At 35.0% G+C, this 20,458-nt stretch overlaps 2 protein-coding genes across 6 annotated transcripts in view; one reads left to right on the top strand and one right to left on the bottom strand.

The window, feature by feature from the left end:
* Positions 1 to 89: 89 nt before the first annotated feature.
* Positions 90 to 10,782, bottom strand: LOC111330416 (putative ATP-dependent RNA helicase ddx6). The gene is made up of 10 exons (XM_022935273.2): positions 10,511 to 10,782; positions 10,365 to 10,431; positions 9,320 to 9,554; positions 8,930 to 9,073; positions 7,838 to 7,932; positions 7,620 to 7,742; positions 6,732 to 6,800; positions 6,228 to 6,287; positions 5,663 to 5,843; positions 90 to 5,002 (listed from the first exon to the last, which is right to left on the bottom strand). Exons 1-10 carry the CDS (start codon positions 10,561 to 10,563, stop codon positions 4,731 to 4,733), a joined length of 1,299 nt encoding a protein of 432 aa, XP_022791008.1. The 5' UTR covers positions 10,564 to 10,782; the 3' UTR covers positions 90 to 4,730.
* Positions 10,783 to 11,218: 436 nt separating this feature from the next.
* LOC111331248 (estrogen-related receptor gamma) overlaps positions 11,219 to 20,458 on the top strand; it is a 15,681-nt gene continuing 6,441 nt past the window's right edge. Inside the window, exons 1-2 of one of the 5 annotated variants that reach the window (XM_022936333.2) lie at positions 11,236 to 11,358; positions 15,288 to 15,393. The gene's annotated coding sequence lies outside the window, so the exon portion shown is untranslated. The other 4 variants (XM_022936340.2, XM_022936326.2, XM_088728876.1 and 1 more) reach the window with 4 other exon arrangements.

The following is a 20,458-nucleotide window of genomic DNA, read 5'->3' as shown; positions in this document are numbered from 1 at the left end:
ACAGAGCTGGAAATAAACAGTGGAGGCTATGGGTCAAGGGAAAAAATGACACACTACCTGAAACATTGGGTCACTCAATCACACGCAGATAGATTTCTCAGACTTTATTGATGCCATAAAATTAATATTACAGGTTGTTTAAAAATTAGTCTAAATTAAATCAAAATTTTCATCCTGCAGAAGTCCTACAATTTCTTGCATTATTTCCAAAACGTTAATATTTTAATTGGGCACAATGGCATCCAATTTGAATTACCTTAGCACTGACTTATCTAATGGACATCATAAAGTCGTCATACATTTTAACCTCCAGGTTCCTTTAGAGAAGGAACAGAGTTATAAACTAGTCAAAAAAGACTTGAAGGAAGTTAAACTGTCTGCCTGTACTATTTGTCTCCATCAAGAAACCCTTACAGGCAATGTCTGCTTCAAATCTGCTGTTTAATTACCCAAAGCAAGTTAAGCATTATGCTGAAATGCAAACAATGGTTTCTAAACACAGAAATGTTTTGGGTGAAGGATTACTAGTCACAACCATTACATCACTAAACACTGAAAGAATTGAGAGTTTAGAATGAAAGGCAGAAAAAATATTGAAATGATTTTTTTAGATCAAATAGTTGCATCATTGGGACTTCAAATCAAAATCAGTCTTCAGTATAAAAAAACCTTAACATTTTCCTTGAGGACACACCTCTGAGTGAAATTTCAGCATTAACCAAAACAAAAAAAATTGTCTATCTTAGAAACATACTAGATATCTGCCTTTCAGCAAAGTAGTATAACACACAACATAACACCAATACAGAAAGTTCTAATTACAGGCAAGACACACTGAAACAAGAATAACCTGAAATAAACAGCTAGATGTCAGTCTCTACATGTCATGCTCTACATGTCATGATTAAAGCACGAAACAACTTTAGAAACTTTTCATACAGTCACTTAAAAATAAACTAATCACTTGCTTAATTTTTAGGAGCAAAAAGTAGCTTGGAAGTCCTAACAATATGTGAAGGAAATCAGTAATTTAACCTTGCAAGAACACATGCCTACAGAAAATATCCATTAACACAAAACAAAAAACTTAAGTAAATTATCGAAAGCCACAACAAGGATGGATATTTCCTATCAAGATGCAATGTCTGAATTTACTTTTACCTTCTGACAAATGAACTGAAGATTTAATACATAATTGACTGCCCAGGGTTACAAAAGACAGCCATGTTACATTATCAAGCAACAGTTTTCAGTCCAGGTAATAGTAGTAGTAGTAATAATAATAATAATAATAAGTGTCATGTCTCTGAGCTACGAGAAGTTGCTGAGACACAAACAATGTTACCCAGTGGAACACCTGACAACTGGAGAGAAGTGAAATAATAACAATAATAATTATTATTATTATTATTATCATCATAACTATAATAATAATAATTATTATAACAACAATTATAATAAGAGCAATAATAATAATATAATAATAATAATAATAATAACAACAACAATACTATGTTGTAATTTGAAACTGGTAACAAAAAGGGTGTTATCACCATAGCCTCAACCATGGCTTCACAAAAATTTTCTTTATTATCCAACTTCACAAGGAACTGAGCAAATTAATAAGACAAAAAGGGCTACAAATATCTCGTGAAATTAAACAAACAAACAAAAAACAGCAGTTTTTACATTTAATGCGCCACAACTGTTGTCTTTTTTAGCAAAGAAGTTGGATAATAAACCTTATCATCTCAGATATTTAAAACTGAAGTATCATTGTACATTTCTACCAGCCATCTCATGAATCAACCATACCTGGTTCCAATGGGAGGACTTGTACAAATATACCTTAATACTCATGAACATTGTTATCTATATACTTGTGTACACATTACAAGGAAATGCTCGTAAACCTTGTTGTGTATTGCACAGTTCTACTCTTGGGGCATGTTTATGGCTGTTTGAAGCCCAATGGATAACTTCTCACATTTTGCAAGACAATTTCTGTGGTACAACGTTTAGTTTTCCATATTTCCATTATGTTACCCCCCCCCCCCCCCTTCCATGACTACTACTGATGCCTCTGTCAAATATCCACTGAACAGCTGTGACAATGTCTTGTTAAGAGAGTTAATCCTCTTGCATATAACTGTTAACTAATCCTGCTGTTATAATCCAGCCAAGAATCTCTTTTCACAATATGGGTTAGCAGCAATAAAAATGCCACAGGAGTAAAAAGGTGTGCACAGATATTTTTTCTTTGCAAGTTATCCCACTTTGACCCTGGCTGTGAGTACAATCCCATTCTACACACTGCCAAGTTGTCAATACAAACACAAAGTTAGCTACTTGCTACTCACTCAATTAACTTTAGGATGTTTTCTTGTGGAAAGAGAAGGCTGTCTTTTAGGAAAATCTTTTCTAAGAATTGCAGTTTTACTGCGTTAATAAGAGTAATAGTGCCTCAATTCCACAGAAACTTAAGAGTGCAGTGTTTGAAAGTTCAATCTCAGCTTTCCCCCATTTCTTCGTCACCATAAATGATATCATAACATAAATCTTGCTGACTCTGTGAAATGGGATTGAAATAGCAAACTACACCACTGCATACGAACAAACTAATCAGTTGTTAGGGATGTTTGTAACCAAGAGTTACAAAATGGTACATTTGACTCCCTACACCTACAAGAGATAAACTGACCTTAGCACTGGAAAATGTAATGGACCCAAAATGTCTATCATGCCCACTAGGATGGTAGTGCAATTTCTCACCCAAATCACAGAGCACAGTGGAGAAAAACTAAAAGAGTACCAAAAAGGGAAAAGACAGAAAAGAAACTCTTGGACTCATAATGTTGACTTTTTTTCAATGTTCTTATTTCTCTGTTACAAGTTCCTATCTTGTTTATCACATCCAAAACTTTGTCCTGAAAATAAATCTTCCGACATACGGTAATTAGAATTTGCACTATATACATATGTACACATTAATTACAAATAAATAATTGCACACTGAACTAAGACACTTTATCAAAAGCTCCAAACTAATTCAGATCATAGAACAACATCTTCATCCGTCAGCCACACCTCTTCAATTCCTGTTTTCTAAACATAAGCACCTTATCTCTATTCTACCTTAAGCAGAATTCCATAGCACCCTAAATCAAAGGAAAAAAGCCTCTAAAAGAGGCTAACCAATGTAATTTGATTATTTAATCCTTGAATAGTACACCATGACTTCTTGCTACCAGCACTTAGCTATACAGTTAAGTTTACCTTGTATAACTATATGAGGCAATGCCTTGAGGTCTACTTGGAAAGGATTGGAAAAAGACGTTATCATCCTATTTCCTGCGCGAAGATCAGAATTTCAAACAAGTGTCTCTAACTAGCATTATTTCATTCACATTACTTGAAGCTCTTCTGTTGGAGTTAAGGATTTTCACTACACAGACTGCACACAAACATTTTTAGTCAATTACTTCCATCCCAATAGCAGCTATAGAACATGTCTCCAATAAAAACTATAACCCCCCCATTTAACTTGACCCAGATATGTTTTTCATACTCTTCCATGGGTTAAGTTGTGTCAAACTATAAAAATGCTAACCCAACTTGCTGTTCAGTGGACCTTATTCCATTATGGATGAGAAGTAACAATTTCTTAAATTCTTCCTTAATCCTGAGCTCTTGCAAATACACTTTTTTTTTACTTCAAAAATAACACTTGTTTTTGCAATACAGTAATATAGTTTAAGAATAAAAGGAAGAATTTATTTACACCTCCCAAGCAAGTTTACACCATTTAGCTGGTGAAGTAGGATGAAAGTAAATGAAACCAAAGTCACACACACACACACACACACACACACACACACACACACACACACACACAGAACTGCAATTAACAAAAGACACCAACTCTTGACCTTCTGAATATCAGAAAGGCAGAAATACTTGATGTTTAAGTTAATGGAACTAACAGATTCACCAGGACAATTTGCTTGCAGAAGACTTTTTAAACTCACATTTAAGTCTACTGGGAAAACTTGCCACAACATAATTCCAAATTAGTTATATGTAGTCAGCTACTGTTATCAAGGGAAAGGCAAGAAATATATGTAAAAAAAAATTACCTGTCCCCTTCCAAAACAGCACAGAAAAAAATCTAATTTAGATATAGTTCTCACATGTACCTTTGCAAATAATGCTGCCATGGTGACAAATTTTGTGTTCATTAAATCTCTGTTGGATTATTTTAATATAATCAAACATTGAGTGTGACTGATTCTAACTGTACTTTTCATGCTGCTAAGTGACTTGGGTGAGCAAACTTAGTTTTGGTTCCATGTTTAGTCTTACACAATTCTAATTATCACTGTTTCCACTATCCCTAGTACCAAGCTAATTAACACCATGAAAACATTCTACAAAACCATCAAGTGTTTGAAACAAAGTTTAGGGATAACTATATTAAATGAGTTTCTTCTGTACATGGTACTCTTTATGTACAGAAGAAATACTATTGCTAGAGGAATGCATGGAAACTTTGTTTCAACGACTTATTTGCTAATGTTTGTTTTTCCTGTATTTAAGTATAGAAGTTTTGCCTGCACAATTGGAGTAGCTACACAATTAAAGAAGTTGTTTAGAAATTCTCTCAAAGATAGCTCCAAACTTTTAAGATGTATAAAACTGTTGCATGTTTCCTACCAGGAATTTTGGTGAAACTAGTCATCGTCTTCTTCCTGTTGCTGGAATTCAGCCACATAAAGTTTCTTGTCAACTTTTTTGGGAAATGGTATTATGTTAGTGCCAAGCTCCTGTTCAATCTTGAACAAATCAAACCTATCCTCATAAGTGACAAGGTTTATGGCAAGACCAAGGTGTCCAAAACGACCTGAACGGCCAATGCGATGCAGATAGGTCTCGGAGTTTTTGGGAAAGTCAAAGTTTATTACCACATTGACAGACTGAACATCAATCCCACGTGTGAACAAATCTACACAAGGAAATGAAGATTATTTAACAGAATGATCTCTACCTAAAATCAGTGCACCTATAAATGGGTTGGTGGGTCTGTATCATGCACCCAGAAATCATTTACTAATTAGAACTTGTCAATTAAACTGTAGGTCACCCTTAATGGGACTTTGCTTCTGATACCTTTTCATCTATCCAACAGCAATAAAAAAGATCCCCTTCAAATAGTGACATGTGACAATGAATCTACTGATTTGTGAGGCTTCAAGCCCGTAGTCAAACCACTTACCTGTGTTGTTACCTTTTAATGAACATTCACATTTTTTTGAAAAGATGTTGTAGTTCAATTTTATACTTGGTTCAAAGTTTATTTTCCTTTGTTCTCGGTCATGTTAATATGTGATAATGAGTTTGAAACAAAGGAAAATAAAATTTGAACCAAGGATAAAACTGAACCACAACAAAGATTTCTTGTTCTAGTGTTGGGAGACCTGTGTCTCCCATAAGGCATACCGGGCTCTGAGAAAACACAAGGAGAAATGAGTCAAAATGTTTTCTTGTTGTAGTTTTCATTAGCTTGATGGACTGCAGATTCCCTAAAGCTCCTACATAATCAAATAGTGCAAGTGATCTCGACTGCTTGGAGTTAATAAATAAATTGTGGATTTGTGACTACAACCTGATGACACTAGAGTCCTTGTCTCTCCTTGGCGGAAGTCATGGAACACCTTGTTGCGGTGACTCTGATCCATTCTTGCATGAATATAGTAACAGGAATACTTGAGCTCTGTTATCTTTTTGGCCAACAATTCAACACGTTGGACTGAGTTGCAAAAGATTATGGACTGGTTCACTTGAAGCTAGAAAGAAAAAAATTGAAATGTTAAAATTGAAATAACACAGTAAAATAAGACCTGTCCAGTAGCTGGTGTTTCAGCTGCCCTGACTTCTGAAGGACACTGTACACCATGTTGTTTACGCTCTTAACCTTCTCTTCTACCCCTCCTTGAATGAAGTGACTCTCCTTAGAATTTATTGTTTAAGTCCTGGGATTTAATGATTGCTTTGGTGATCAAGTGTCCACATTTCTTTAGTTGCACAATTGCTATAAAAAAACAAATTGAAAGTTTTTTTTTGAGACCGCCAGGTCAATACTTTCTTTTTCGAATATCTTGTTTAATGGAAAATGAAACTTCTACAAATTAGACAAGTGAAACTTAAACAGATTGACCAAGGAAATGTACCTTAGAAAACAAAGTATTCAGGCAATGTACTTTCTGTTTCTCCTCCAGGAAAACATAATACTGAAACAATAAAAAATAGCCATAATAATTAAAGGGAATTAATTTACTTTAATCCTGTTCATAAGAAAACATTTTAGAAAATGCATGGAGTACAGTTTTAATTATTGAATAGCAGCTGATGTTAACCTAAGTCAACCTTGCACACAGATCACACACTGTTATGGAAAAATTGGATATCTGAACAAATTGATAAATATTTCAGTAACTTGCTTGGTTGCCAGACTGGAAAATTGGTCAACTACTGTGCCATTAATTTTTTTCATTGGGATTGACTTCAAACAAAGCAACCCTATTCCTTGACACATCAACAGTACATACAGTGTCACAAAAGTTTGAGGGTGATATGTATCAGTCTAACATCACAATGAAAATGTTACATACAATTTTAAAAATTATATGTACAGGGAAAAGAGAAAAAGAATTTCATCTATATATAATGATTACCTGTGTAATGCCTTTCAAGGTCAGTTCATCCATAAGGTTAATTTCATAGGCTTTATCCAAATGTTTATCCTGCCCAATTAAATCACAACAAAATACACTGCAATTACCAAAAAGCTACTGTTGCGAGTAAGAAAGGATTTGAACCCTTTTTCAGACACAAATTTCAAGGAGTCTTCCAGGACTTTTTCAGGCTCAGATTGATTTTTCCAGTACTCCAAGTTTCACATTTAACCCTTTCAAAGCCAATTTCTGGAACTATTCAGAACCTGTAGTCTTTTTCCAGGACTGAATGTCAAATTTAAAATTCCATAGTTTTCCAGGTTTTCCAGGACCTGTACAAACCCTGGTAGGAGCAAGCCCACTTGGTTGATAAGCACATGCTCTTTGGGTCTGTCACACCCTGCTTCCATATGAACATCTGCTTAACCAAACAATTAAGAGCACCATATCATCTTACTAGAAACTAAAAGCAACAGTTTTATATAGGCGGCATAATAAAGAAATAAGTAAAACCAGTTAGGAAACATGTCTTGTCAAAGACAAGTGATTCGCATGACAGATACTATACACATAAAGCTGTAAATGTTCTCCAGTCAAGTTGGTAATTTTCTGCACTTTGATTTCTCATTTAAGAAAGTAGTTCTGTAGTCTCAAAGAATCCTCCATTAGCTATGCCATTCTATTAACAATAGCATTTACTTGCTAAAAGCTCAACAATATTCAACACTGTCCAAGGATTCTGTACAACACAGAGTCCTGAATACATATTAAGTTAAATACCACACAGAGCAGTATCATTCTTTGAAAAAATAATTTAGAAGAAAGGATGGTAGTGAGAAAAATCTAAATATAGAAATTCATTATTTTCAATCATGTACTGCCATTGACCTTAAATTCCTTTACTGAAAATGGAAAAGTGGCTGAATAAAGAAGAATCTGCCTGCTGGGTGGAAGGAAAGCAATTATGTCTTCTAAAATCCCTTTGAAGTCCATAGATAGCAGCTTGTCAGCCTAACAAGAGAAGACAAACAATAAAAAAATACGTAAAAAAAAATGGTTTATGGTATAACAGTCCTTTATGACAAAATTACATTCCAAGCACTTACCTCATCCATAACAAGCATTTGACAATTCTCCATCTTGGCCACCCCTTTTCTCATTAAGTCCAGTATCCGACCTGGTGTGGCAACAATGAGATGAACTGTGGGAAAAAACCCCAACACACCATTATGAAGTTGAACACAGAGTTCCCACTAGTTTTGATAGTTAAGGGTCCTTGGGACCCCCAGTTCCAAAAAGTTGGGAGTCCTTTTAGCTTTTTAGGCGTCCCCTGCCTTTTACTAAAATTTGATTTTATAGTTTCTAACAGAGAGGCAAAAGCCAAGACCAGGTGTTAATGCAATTAATGCAGCTGTAATTTTGGAATGAAGTGTGCTCACACTTCTTAACACCAACCATTTGTTTTTTGGTTGAATCATATTTTAACCATGAAATTCTTCCAACCATTTAGGACAAAATTTACATTTCTTCACTTGGGCATCATCCCCCAGATCTGTAGCACTTTCACGTTTCCTCTTTCAAAATATAAATATATTAAATAAAGCCTTCTAAGTAGACATGCCCTTGACCATGACAAAATGGCAGGTCAAAGGACATGCCATCATTATCACAATGATTCTTGGGTAGGGCCCACCAGACCCAGTCTACTAGCTAGTTGAAACTTTTTTCCTGCATCCTGAGATGCACACTGGGAAAAACTGTGTGTCATTTTCATTTTTTGTGCATACAAGACGCATACATGTGTGTTAACAGGAACTCTGTCCAGAACATTGTCGCTATTAAGAAAAAAAACATTGCTTTCTTGTGTGCTTGAGGGTGCAAATTTTAGCTTTCCTTTCATTTTTTCCATCTTATGCTTCTTGTGCAAGCTTGCATTAAATACGATGACTAATATTTTCAAAATTGGCTTGTCTGTTGTTTGATTTTCTGTGCATTTACATATTAAATGGTTAAGAGTGGAAAATTATATGACTTTTGGAGCATAAGCTTCTGTTAATTTCAATGCTACACTGCTATGTAAGTGGAAACTAGTACCAAAGATAAGAATAAACAGCTCCTTGTCTGAGACTATCCTAGAGCAGAACAGTAGACAAGAAACATCTCTTCACCATATCTGGAGCATTTAATTATGTACATACCATCATTATATAGTCTCATTATGTCATCTTTAAGACTTGTGCCTCCTGTAGTAGCCATGACTTGCACTCCAAGGTGTTTACCTAGCTCTTTACAGATCTGAGACGTTTGTAGAGCCAGTTCACGAGTTGGCACCAACACAAGCCCTAAATAAAAGGAGAAAAAAAAATGAAACAAGTGGGTGGGTCAGTGAAAGATTTGTCAATACTAACAGGCTCTTTTGCCTATCATCATTTTGTTGCCTGACCCCAACAGTTTCTGTATTCCACTATTTTACCTATTTTTATTAGCAAAAAGCATTCCACAAGCTGCAGAAGTTAAGGGTGGTAGAGTAAAAAAGTACTCTTAGTATAAACCTTAATCTTTAATAATATCAAAACAGTGTAACCAACCTTGAATATGTGATTTATCCACATCACACTTTTCTAGAAGAGGTATCAGGTAGGCAGCAGTTTTCCCAGTACCATTTTTAGCCCTGGCCAATATGTGTTTTCCTGCAAGAGCCATAGGGATGCTCTCTTCTTGAATAGGTGAAGGCTTTTCAAAACCTTTCTCAAAAATTCCCATGAGTAATTCTCTTTTGAGCATGTAGTCTTCAAAATCGTTTCCTTTAGTTGCTGTTACATCCTATTTCAGTCAGATCATAATATTAGAACTGCAGTGGTCTGTATGACTGTCTGGATAGTGTGAAAGTTAACACTGGTGTACTCTCTGGGAATGTAATAACCCAATGTAGTCATGCACTTTCTGCTCAATGTTTTCAACACTGATATCAGTAATATGAGCTAACTGGGCGTGTTCAAGCACATGATACATGGGGTTAATGCCAATCCATTCCAGGCAAATCACCATCTACCAACTGCCTCCTGTGCAGAATATTCTTCAACCAAAATAACACACAAGGACTGGGATAGTGCAACCACTATGGGAAGGTGCTTTCATTAACTCCTATTGCTTCTTACTGTAGTACAGATATAACCTTTGAGGAGTTATAGACATAGAAGCCATGATAGGTGGCAAGAAAACTCTGGAAGTTTGAATTATAAGCCAGGAACTCAACTCAGTGTGACTAAACAAAAGCAATTTATTTAAAAGCCATGGAATTATAGAAATAACAAGGCAGTCCTAACATTGATACCTGTTTAAAGCTCAGTTGAATTTAAAACAGTCCCCTTTCACACGAGACGCTAAAACATTGGGTGGCGATTATGAGGAGACCCACACCACAACTTCAGTGAATGACTAAATGATTGAATCATCCATAGTGACTTCCTTATACGCGAGGAAAGCTTGACGTTATACGAAAATCAAAAGCTTAAAGCAAAAGCTACAAACAGAACGCCGTTAACATGAATTTTCTGAATCTACTAATACAGTCATAAAGAAACAAATAAGAACAAAGTTAGCTCAAATAATATACAATCTGGTAAAACTTACTGTGGTTTGTATGCGCTTGTCCTTCGCTGGAGTTTTCAATTTAGATTTCCATGACTCAAGTCCCTCCCTAATACCCAAAAAATCAAGATAAACAGAATTAGACGGCAAGTTTCTGAAATAAATTAGTTTAAAATTGAGCAACTTACTTGCTTGTATTTCGCATAGCGGACGGCACTGCTTCCGTTTTGGTAGCTGCCATTGCTGACGGTACGATAAAGTTGAAAAAAATGTCTTCCCTTGGCCGATTTTGTAAAAAATAGTCGGCTTTCAGTGTAAATGTATCTGTATTTTATAATTCTGTGTATGTAATATAAGAAAACTCGAAACAATGGTTAAGATGAACAAAGATTCCTTTCGCAGGTCCGATCACCGCAATTCTCCGGATCCTTTCGCTTTTCAAAATTATCGATTTGAAGCTGTACCAGTCTCTCAGACCTCGGTTCATGTTTGACTCTCCCTACCCGTGTAGGTTCCTCTCCGCAGAACCCTGTGGGGGACCCAACAGAAGGATATTAACTCAGTATTTTCTTTCCAGGCCCCCATTCTTCTTGCAGCAGCAACTACAACAGCACTTCCTGATCGGAATCAGATGATGAAAATTTTCAAGAGAAATTAGACTTTGAAGTGGCCAACTAACTTGCCGCAAATAGACAGCTTGGAAAACGTCAGTGTGATTCACTGGCTTGGGCTTAGGACCTTTTACCTAGAATGTGTGACCTTTCAAAATAAGGCAGATGTTTTTTTTTAAGGTACGGTTGAATCAACAGCTAAAATGAAAGAAGATTTCAAAGTCAGTTATTGGTTGTCTTAGTTCGGATCAGCTGTGACACAACCCTACGTGATCTCCGGCCCCGACAGCCTTCACAATAGTCACGTGACTTAGCCGAAGTCGTTCTGTGTGTTCTTGTTTTTTTGCGATAGGTGTACGCTGTCGAATCCTTTGGTTTCACTGGAAACAATTTTCTATTTTTTTGCCCTGATCTTCTCATAGAAGGTAAGCAGCCTTATTTTTCTTCTATTGACAAAGCTAAAAGAGAAATATTCAATCCTCAAAATACGGAAAACAAAGTTACCCAAGACACTAGCTGCAAAACATGTGTCGACAATGAAGTTTACATCCATGTTTGATATCTGATTTTTCAATTCACTTAAAGTTTTTTCTTTGCGGCGTTGAACTAGATGTACACTAGGATGATATTGGCGTGGCAAGTTCGATGTTCAAATTTGATAGCTCCTTTTAGCTCCACAGCTCAATAATTTCTAATTGACCTGGCGAGAACATGTTCGCGTGAATATCACCACAGCTGACATAAATGAGCTTAACATGCAGTTTCTTCGTTCCCGATTTCTTCTTTAACAAAGCTTGTTTGCGAGCCCCAAAACATGCCTTTTAAATATGGAGGTGTGTTCAGCTGCAAAAGGGAAGTGTTCGTAAGACCTCTGCATCATCCTTTGCCAAATCAAATTAGGACTATACTTAAATCGTTTCTTTCACAACTGCTCGCGTGTTTCTTAAGCTCAGAGAAAGCCAGGTAATTTCACATCGCAGATTGTCGATAATTATCTTCTCAAAAAGAGAGCTTATATTTCACCTTCACGAAATCTAGATATTCTGACTTTTTGCGAAATAATTGAATGGATGTTTTCTTTTATTATTATTATTTTTTTGAATTCGCACGTCTAAATGAATTCATATTGGGTACGCTTTAGATGAATTCCAATATCAGTTGTGAAATGTGTGCTATCATCATCGCTCGGGTCAGTTTCGAGGACAGCGCTCGCCTACAATTTCGATGTTTTAATTTTTTTTCAGCCCGTATCGGAAGAAAGAGTGTATAATTGTTATGTTCGTGATTCTGGGACAGGGGCAGTGCGTGACTGATTATTTTTATGTCTCGCTCAAACACCACTTACCTGGGTTACTATTGATAAATAATTAGTTTAAGAGCGTATCACGGGCACTTGCAAATTAACACGAGGGCAAGGTGTGAAATACAACTCTGTTTTTAATATTTTCATGAAAATTGTTAAGAGTTTGGTTTCTTCATCTTTCGACTAACCTACTGCCGTCTCTTTGAACACTTTTTCTCAACAGATCATTTTTTTAAATACTTTTTTTATGGTGATTTCCATGTTGAGCGAAATTTGTGACATAGTTATTGGCATTCACAACTTTGTTATCAGAACTCACTGATTTATACTGTTGCACACATTTGCAGAACATTTTCACTAAACCTTGATTAAGAGGAACAAGTATATAAATTTACTTTAATTAAAAAACAGTCTAAGTACTTCTGTTGATTGTGAAATAATGAATTAGTTGAACCATAATTTGTACTTATCTAGTCAAGAAATTTGTAGTGAGATCTAGCCATGTAAGGCCTTGTCATTTTTATTTCAGACTTTGATAAGTGGTGAATTCTACTTTTTAAGTACTGTATAATGCTCCCAGTTTAAGGTTTTCAAAGGCACCATTCAGTGACAAAAAATATGAAAATGGTCTGTTGAGAGTAAATCTTAGTTGATGATGGTAAAAAATAAAAGAACAAAATAATAAAAAATGGACCTTTTGTGCAATAGTAGATTGGTAATTAAATGGTTGAGCATCTACCTGTCTTTGAAATCTAACACAAAGATCTGCTCATAAACTAAGAACTAGCCTTTTTTCCTTCCTTTTTTCTACTGGTTCGGTACTGTGTAACTTACTGTCATCATTTTTTCAGTGGTGTATGCTTCCGCACGATTTTCATCCAAGTCCATCTCTAATTGCATCAGGGTTTGGATATGGTGAACAAGGAAAATATCAGAAAAATGCAGCTAGTCACAAGTTGCACCCATCACCTAACTTCTCAAGACAAGTAATCAAAAGAATAATGCTGATTTATTTTGAGTAAAGGCAATTTTCAGTAGAGTGTCAAAAGTGACCTGGATTTTCTCTGGTTTTACTTTAGTGAGCTCTGTGATTGGTTTAGTTGCTCAACAAATCAGATTCAAACTAAAAGTAATCACCATTTAGTCATTTGTATTTTCTAGTGCTTCAAGCTTCAGTTTGAATATGTTTACTTTGAATTCTCCTTGTCTTGTTCTGATATTTTCTTCAGGTGTGATTGACTATTGACTATCAGTCCTTTGTGTCACCCTCATGTTCCTGCTGGTGCCAAACTAGTCTTTCTTCATTTTTCCACTCCCAAGATCTGATTATTAATTCTCCTTACTGTTGCCATGCAATTCTTATGATGTTATTCTGGAGAATTAGTATTGGATCAACAGAATACAACTCAATTGATATTTTTCTTTATTCTCATCTCTTCTTTGCTTGATATTGTATTGATATTTGAAAGAAAAATTTTGTGTTGGTCACTCATTGGACTTAAAGGGTTAAGTTCATCGATGAAGCTTTTCAAGCAGCAGTGATTCAGTAAAATGAACTGGGCAAGGAGTACTGAGAATGTCATCAGAATCATCATTAAAGGGATACAAGAGCAAGGTTGGGTTTGTTGTTTGCATAGATCATGAGTGTTTATCTCCTCTTTAATTGAACATGGAAACACACCAAGTGAATCGGGCAGGATGTATTGGTTAGTTTTTAGGTAAGGAGATGTATTTAATGTGGTGTTTGACAGTTATTGATCAAATGTGGATGGCAAGTTGTTGCAATAAAGAGGAAATTGTATTATTGGAAAGTTCTTCACAGGTGTTTTCTTTGCTTTCAGTAAAAGTTGTACAACCGAGTCAGATTTTTTAAAAGATTAAGAGCTTTAAAGCAAAATTGATTTTTTTCTAAAATGAAAAAGAAAAAGGAAAAATAAAATCAATTTTCTTGTATTAAGAGAATCTGTTTGTTTCTGACCAAATGCGCTTGACATATTTTGCATCTGAATTGCTGTATCACTTGAAACAAATGTATGTATAGTAGTCAATCATCCAATGCCTCACAATCCTTACGACCCATACAACTGATATTAATGCAACCAAAAGAAGTACATTTGATATTAAAATCTCTATTCATCTTATTAAAACAAAAAAAGAATTGAAGAATTAACACAACCCCTTGCTGTAGCAGAAATACAGTTGAGCCTCGATTAACCAGAATTGTAGGGACTGGTCTGTATAATATGAATAATGGATAGTCAGATATTCGCAAATATTACTACTGATGGACTATACTACAGCATGTGTGTCTGGCTAATTCCATTATTTTTTGAAGCTGCATTAGTTGAATAGTGTCAACATTGTTTTGTCTTTCCATGTATGTTGAACACTTCCTAAAACATTCAACGGCTTCAGAAAGCGGAACAAATTAAGTTCCAAAATGAGTTTCATTACTGTTGCTTTGCTTGTTGGAGAAAATTTGTTACTGATCTGACCTAGTTATTTTCATAAAAAGTGGGACCAGAGAAGGAAATCTAGAAAATCATGAAATTTGGATAATCAAGGTCCCAGTTATCAAGGTTTGACTACATTATTTAAAATTAGGTTTACATTTCAGAGTAAGAACCAAACCCTAAATTTTTAAAAATGTACACATGTGCTATCCTCTTTGATTGCTTTCAGTATTATTTAGGAAATAAAGTTTGACTTTTTGGGCTTCGAATTAAACAAATACCCTAGGCTTGTAGTTGAGTGCTTAAGATCCACCAGCAGAAAATAATGTTTTCATTGTACAAGATAACTTAGACATGCAGGTGTACAAACATATCATGAAATACAACTGACACTGATTTATCAGATGAATGTAGGTAAATTTGCCGCCATTAGCATCAATAAAGAAGACAGGAAATCCTTGAACCTCACCTGCAGTATTCAATAATATTTTCACATAGTATCTTGTAGTGTAGTATAATTTTATTCAAGCATTAGGTTTCCCAGAACTTTAAACTTTCTTAGAGAAACCTAACTGATATTATTAGTGATCTCTTTCAGGTTTTGTCTGATACAGTTTGCATACTGACAACCTCACACAAGTTTTGGTTCTTTCCTCGATCTAACTAAAGGCACATTACAGTTATAGAGGTCATGGTTTTTATGAGTAAGTTTCTCCTAGGGCTTAATTTGACATTGTAAAATTTCCTTCTTGTTTATGATTTTGTTTATGCAGAAACTCCTATCTCAGGCTAGCATCTTTTATTTTTCCATTATGTAAGAGAGGGAATATGAACTGAAAAATAATCTTTTTTCCAAAGGTGTTTCTTAAGGGGCCATGTGTTGATGCCTTTGTATTGAATTCTTTTGTATTATGGATGCTATAGTTTGCTTCCTGCTGAGCATTTGTTCTATGGGTTAACTCAAAACAATGTTTCTCCTTTTAAAATATATGAATTAGCCAATAGCATGTCATACTGCATTTGTTGTGGAATAACTTTCAATCCCATTGAAGCAGATAAGCACAGCAGGCTATAAAGCACTTTTCAACCACAGCTTTCTTTGAATCTTTAGCCTCAGTATGTTGAGGATAGTCTGGGTATGGATAAATAATGTATTGCAAGCAGTGACAGACTAAATTTGAAACTTTTGCGTGGATTAAGAGCAAGGCTTAAGGGTATGACTACAGGTAAATAAGAATTAAATCCCAAAAGAAAAGTAGAAGGAAGACCTTTTGGCATGCCATGGTAGGAATGTTGAATTAAAATTTTGTTTGTTTTTTTCTTAATGCATGATAGCTAAAACAGTCTTTCTTGCCCTATATTTAAAATTGTGACAGTTAAATCATATTTGATTTTCCCATCTTACAAAAAAATATTTGTATTTTCTTGTCGACAAAAACAAACTGTAGCCAATCTGAACACTTTTAAGTTGGGGCACTGTTTTGTTAAAGTAAAATGTGTATGATTTTCAAAGCAATTTCTTCAGTTATTTTACTCTAAACGCATTTGAGTTGGGATGAAAAACAGTTGAAGGAAAATGTTGCATGATGCGACCATCATCAGTTTTCATCAGTCACTTTAAAAATGTAATATTAAAATACAATTCATTTATAAGCTGAAGAAGTAAATATTAAATGCACTACACATACATGTCTAGTAGTTTTGTGGGAAAGTATGTATATATGCATATACTGATTTTAAAGGGGCTAAGTTCTTTTTTTTTGCATTATGCTATCCATAGAAAGGATTAGATTAAACTTCTATGGAATGGCCAATTTTATGACATTTTTTTAAACTCAGTTTTGATAAAACAGTTCCAGATGATGTGCTAATTAAGTAAAATTGTGGAAGTAGTTGTTTCCACGAAACTCGGGTATCTAATTGTATTTATTGTGGACCGACTTACAGCCACTATATTTTGGTGCATGTTAGGATTTTGAAATTTTGAAAACCTTGACATCATTAAGCTTTAAACATCCCAGGGACTGCAGTGTGGTATCACTGAAATAGTGATAACAGCTTTGTGAGAACAAACTTTGGACATTGTTACAATTCTTCATCCATCAGCTAAGCCTTGAATGAGTTTAATCTCTTAATGTAAATGACAACTCTTGACAATCAGAAACCATTCACGAATGATTATTTTAACAACATTAAAAAGATTGCTACTTTTGATTTCCAAATCTTATCAATCATTAGCTCAACAACGGAAGTCTTAATTAGTGATTGCCAGTTTTCACAGTCTCACCATCGTCAAAACCATTTAACAAATAAAGTCAAGAATGGCAGAATGAGATAAAAGCTGATGAATATTCAAAAAGTCTTGCAAAGATTTAGGTCTGTGAGATGTTTTGCGTGGGAGATATTTAAAGAAATGATTTACTCAAATTTATAAGGCTTTGTATGGAAACACCATGTTTGTATCCCTCTGAAGAGGCACAAATATGGTGGTCAGAAGCTTATAAAAACATGTCATTGAGTTTTGCTTTAAAAATAATTTGGATACATCAACAAAGTTGAAATGGTAAATTGGCCACCATAACAATTACAAAAGCTGATGTTTTGAGTGTTAGCCCTTCGTCGGAGCGAAGGGCTAACGCTCGGCGAAGGGCTAACGCTCAAAACGTCAGCTTTTGTAATCGTTACGGTGGCCAATTTACCATTTCAACTTTGTTGATATATCCAAATTATTTCGTTACTCCCACCGACGCAGCCCCAAACACAGTTTCTTTCGAAACTATCAGCCTTTATTCATTTGCTTTAAAAAGCCTGTAGTCGTCTTCTGAGGACTCAGAAACATCTATTTGAGCACTTATTCTCACCCAAGGACTGTTCAAACTGCAAAATCTCAGCAGATAAGTCACTTTTTCAAGCTACGTAAGGCTTTACCTGTCCTATTTACTGATTAAACTAAAATCTCATCAAGAGTGATCATTCCTGTTTTTAAATTTTTTTTTTTCGATGATGATGATCTCACATGCAAACCAAGAATAATGATGCAATGGTACATTAAAATGTGTACCCTGTCCCAAAACAATCTTGTGAGAAGATCACAGGGATGGAAAATTGAACCCTTTAACTTCAAAGAGCGACTAGCATTTAATTTCTCTTTATATCACCTCTGAATTAAACATTACAGTCACATGACAGTAAAAGAAATGCTCTCTGACTGAAGAAGCTTTTGATTGTTAAAGAAATTCTCCTTATCAGCACGTTATAAAATGTGTAGAGAACAGTATGGAGAATATGCATACTGATGTTATGGTGTAAAAGGATGAGAGACTGATGTTGATGTTTATATTTGATAGCATTGCCCTGTAATTTGTTGCTAGAAAGATTTTATCTTTTTTTGTTTCATCCATTTTGGTTTACCTTTAATCTTTCTTTACCCCCCCCCCCTTTATTTCCTTTTCTCTCATTTATTTTTTGTTTTTAAAATGACTAACTTGTCTTTTAAGTTGTTTCAAAGCATTCATCTTACCAACAGATTGTGTTGTATGCACGAGTGAACTTGTGTGCAAATGCCCTGAAATATTTTGACTAAAATGCAGAACGATCATAGGAAATCCAGAAAATAGGTCATCATAGGAATCCTGGATCCAACAAACAAATGTAACAAAGTCAGAGAATGTACTGCTAAAATATAGTGCTCATAAAACCCAAGTTTTTACAACTCAGCCTTGTCAAGATAAACGTTTTGGTTGCTTACAGAGAGAGAAGTGTGTAATATTTATACATAGCCATTTATTAAATGACTGCAGCCTAATCTGTTATAAAATTCACTTCAAATTCTTCATTTTCCTATTTAAGTGCACTTATACTGATGAAATGTGAATAACCTAGACAAAGCCTACAGCAAATTGATTTCAATTTAAGTGAAGACATGTTCTAGAAATGCAAAGGGGTCGTCTGCAAATTTTAGGCCATAAAAGTTTTTTTTTTTTTTTTTTTTTTTTTTATTTACTCCTCCGATCCCCTAAATAGTACATTACAACACCTAAATTATTTCACATGGAAGAAAAAATTGGAGGGAGAGGAGGGGGCACATCTAGATAAACTAATATTGTGCCCCTTAAAGTTACAAGACTTGAGTTTTATTAAAAAGAAAAGAAGTTAAGGAAAATATTTCGGTAAATTATGAGGAAGATAATGTTTCACTAGTATTGAGCAAGGTACCAGTGCAAAAGTGCTTTTCTGAATATAATTTTAGATGGTTTGTCCCTGATGAATTGCAGTATGTTATTCCAAAAGAAACATCCAATGATACTGGGAGAAAATCTCTTAAGATTAGTTCGAAAAGAAGGTATGAAGATTTGATTGGATGATGCGCTGTGGATATTATAATTGTGTAGCTCAGATACGGTTAGAAGAGGAATATGTCGAAGTCCCCCGTCTTATTAAGTTATTTAATACTTTAGGTTAGCCTCTTTTCTTAATCTTAATATACTTACTCTGTTTTATGCTTATTCTGTTTACTGTATAGTACTGTTTTCGTTATTTATTTAGTCCATCTGTAGATAAATATTATACTTGTAAATTGTCCTTAGATCTCCCTGCCTCAATTAGTTCACAAGCTATTTGCGAGGAGAAATCAATGTACTTAGCTATAGTTTTAATCTTAAAATAAATTGTTGTTGTTGTTGTTGTTGTTGTAAATACTAGTGACTACCAAATGTAAGGTCAACTTATTGTTACATAACCATTCATAAATGGCTGGCAAGTGATTGTTGATTTCACACAATAATCTATCAAGATTAGTTCCGGAAGCTGTTAAAGATGTATCATCTGCGTATAATCTAGTAGAGACAAAAGTAGAGCTCTTTGGAAGGTCATTAATAAAAATTATAAACAGCAAAGGCCCTAGAATCGATCCTTGGGGCACACCAGTAGAGATAAAATATGAATCAGAAGTACATACACTTGTTGTTTCCTGTTACTTAAGTAAGATTGAAACTATTGAATTGTGTTCGCTTTGTTGTAGACCATAGAACTTGAGTTTACTTAACAATACTTAGTAATTTTTAATATCCGCGTCGCCCACAAACCCATCACCACACTACGTCAGTTACTAACCAACGTTAAAGACAAAGACGAACCGAGGAACAGACAAGGAACGATTTATAAGATCAATTGTTCCGACTACCAAGCCTCCTACATCGGTGAGACTGGCAGAAACCTCACAGCAAGACTGACTGAACACAGACGGGCGACGAGGAAAGGTGATGTCAGTAATCACATTGCTGAACACCATCGACTTACCAACCACAACATTGACTGGGACTCTGCGCAATGCCTAACCTACAGCACTGACTATTTTCAACGACTGACTCTGGAAAGCTGGTTTACTAACTTAGAACAGACTCCCCTAAACAGATGTCAACAACTACCCGCCCCATACAAACGACTCATTCTATTTCTTATTCTATTTACTGTTAAATAGTTTTAATCTTAAAATAAATTGTTGTTGTTGTTGTTGTAAATACTAGTGAAACATAACACTTTGTTTTTACCAAATGTAAGGTCAACTTATTGCTACATAACCATTCATAAATGGCTGGCAAGTGATTGTTGATTTCACAAAATAATCTATCAAGATCAGTTTCGGAAGCTGTTAAAGATGTATCATCTGCGTATAATCTAGTAGAGAAAAAAGTAGAGCTCTTTGGAAGGTCATTAATAAAAATTATAAACAGCAAAGGCCCTAGAATCGATCCTTGGGGCACACCAGTA

The sequence above is a fragment of the Stylophora pistillata genome, chromosome 7, assembly GCF_964205215.1.
Source record: "Stylophora pistillata chromosome 7, jaStyPist1.2, whole genome shotgun sequence".
Lineage (NCBI taxonomy): Eukaryota > Metazoa > Cnidaria > Anthozoa > Scleractinia > Pocilloporidae > Stylophora > Stylophora pistillata.
This window is presented reverse-complemented; position numbering and strand designations above follow the sequence as displayed.

Excerpts from the sequence above, each read along its gene's own strand:
- LOC111330416 (XM_022935273.2), bottom strand. The coding sequence starts at position 10,563 with ATGGCAGCTACCAAAACGGAAGCAGTGCCGTCCGCTATGCGAAATACA. Across the intron at positions 9,074-9,319 it reads GGATAAATCACATATTCAAG|GGCTTGTGTTGGTGCCAACT; the intron begins GTTGGTTACACT and ends CCTTTTATTTAG. Across the intron at positions 7,933-8,929 it reads AATGAGACTATATAATGATG|TTCATCTCATTGTTGCCACA; the intron begins GTATGTACATAA and ends TTTTTCCCACAG.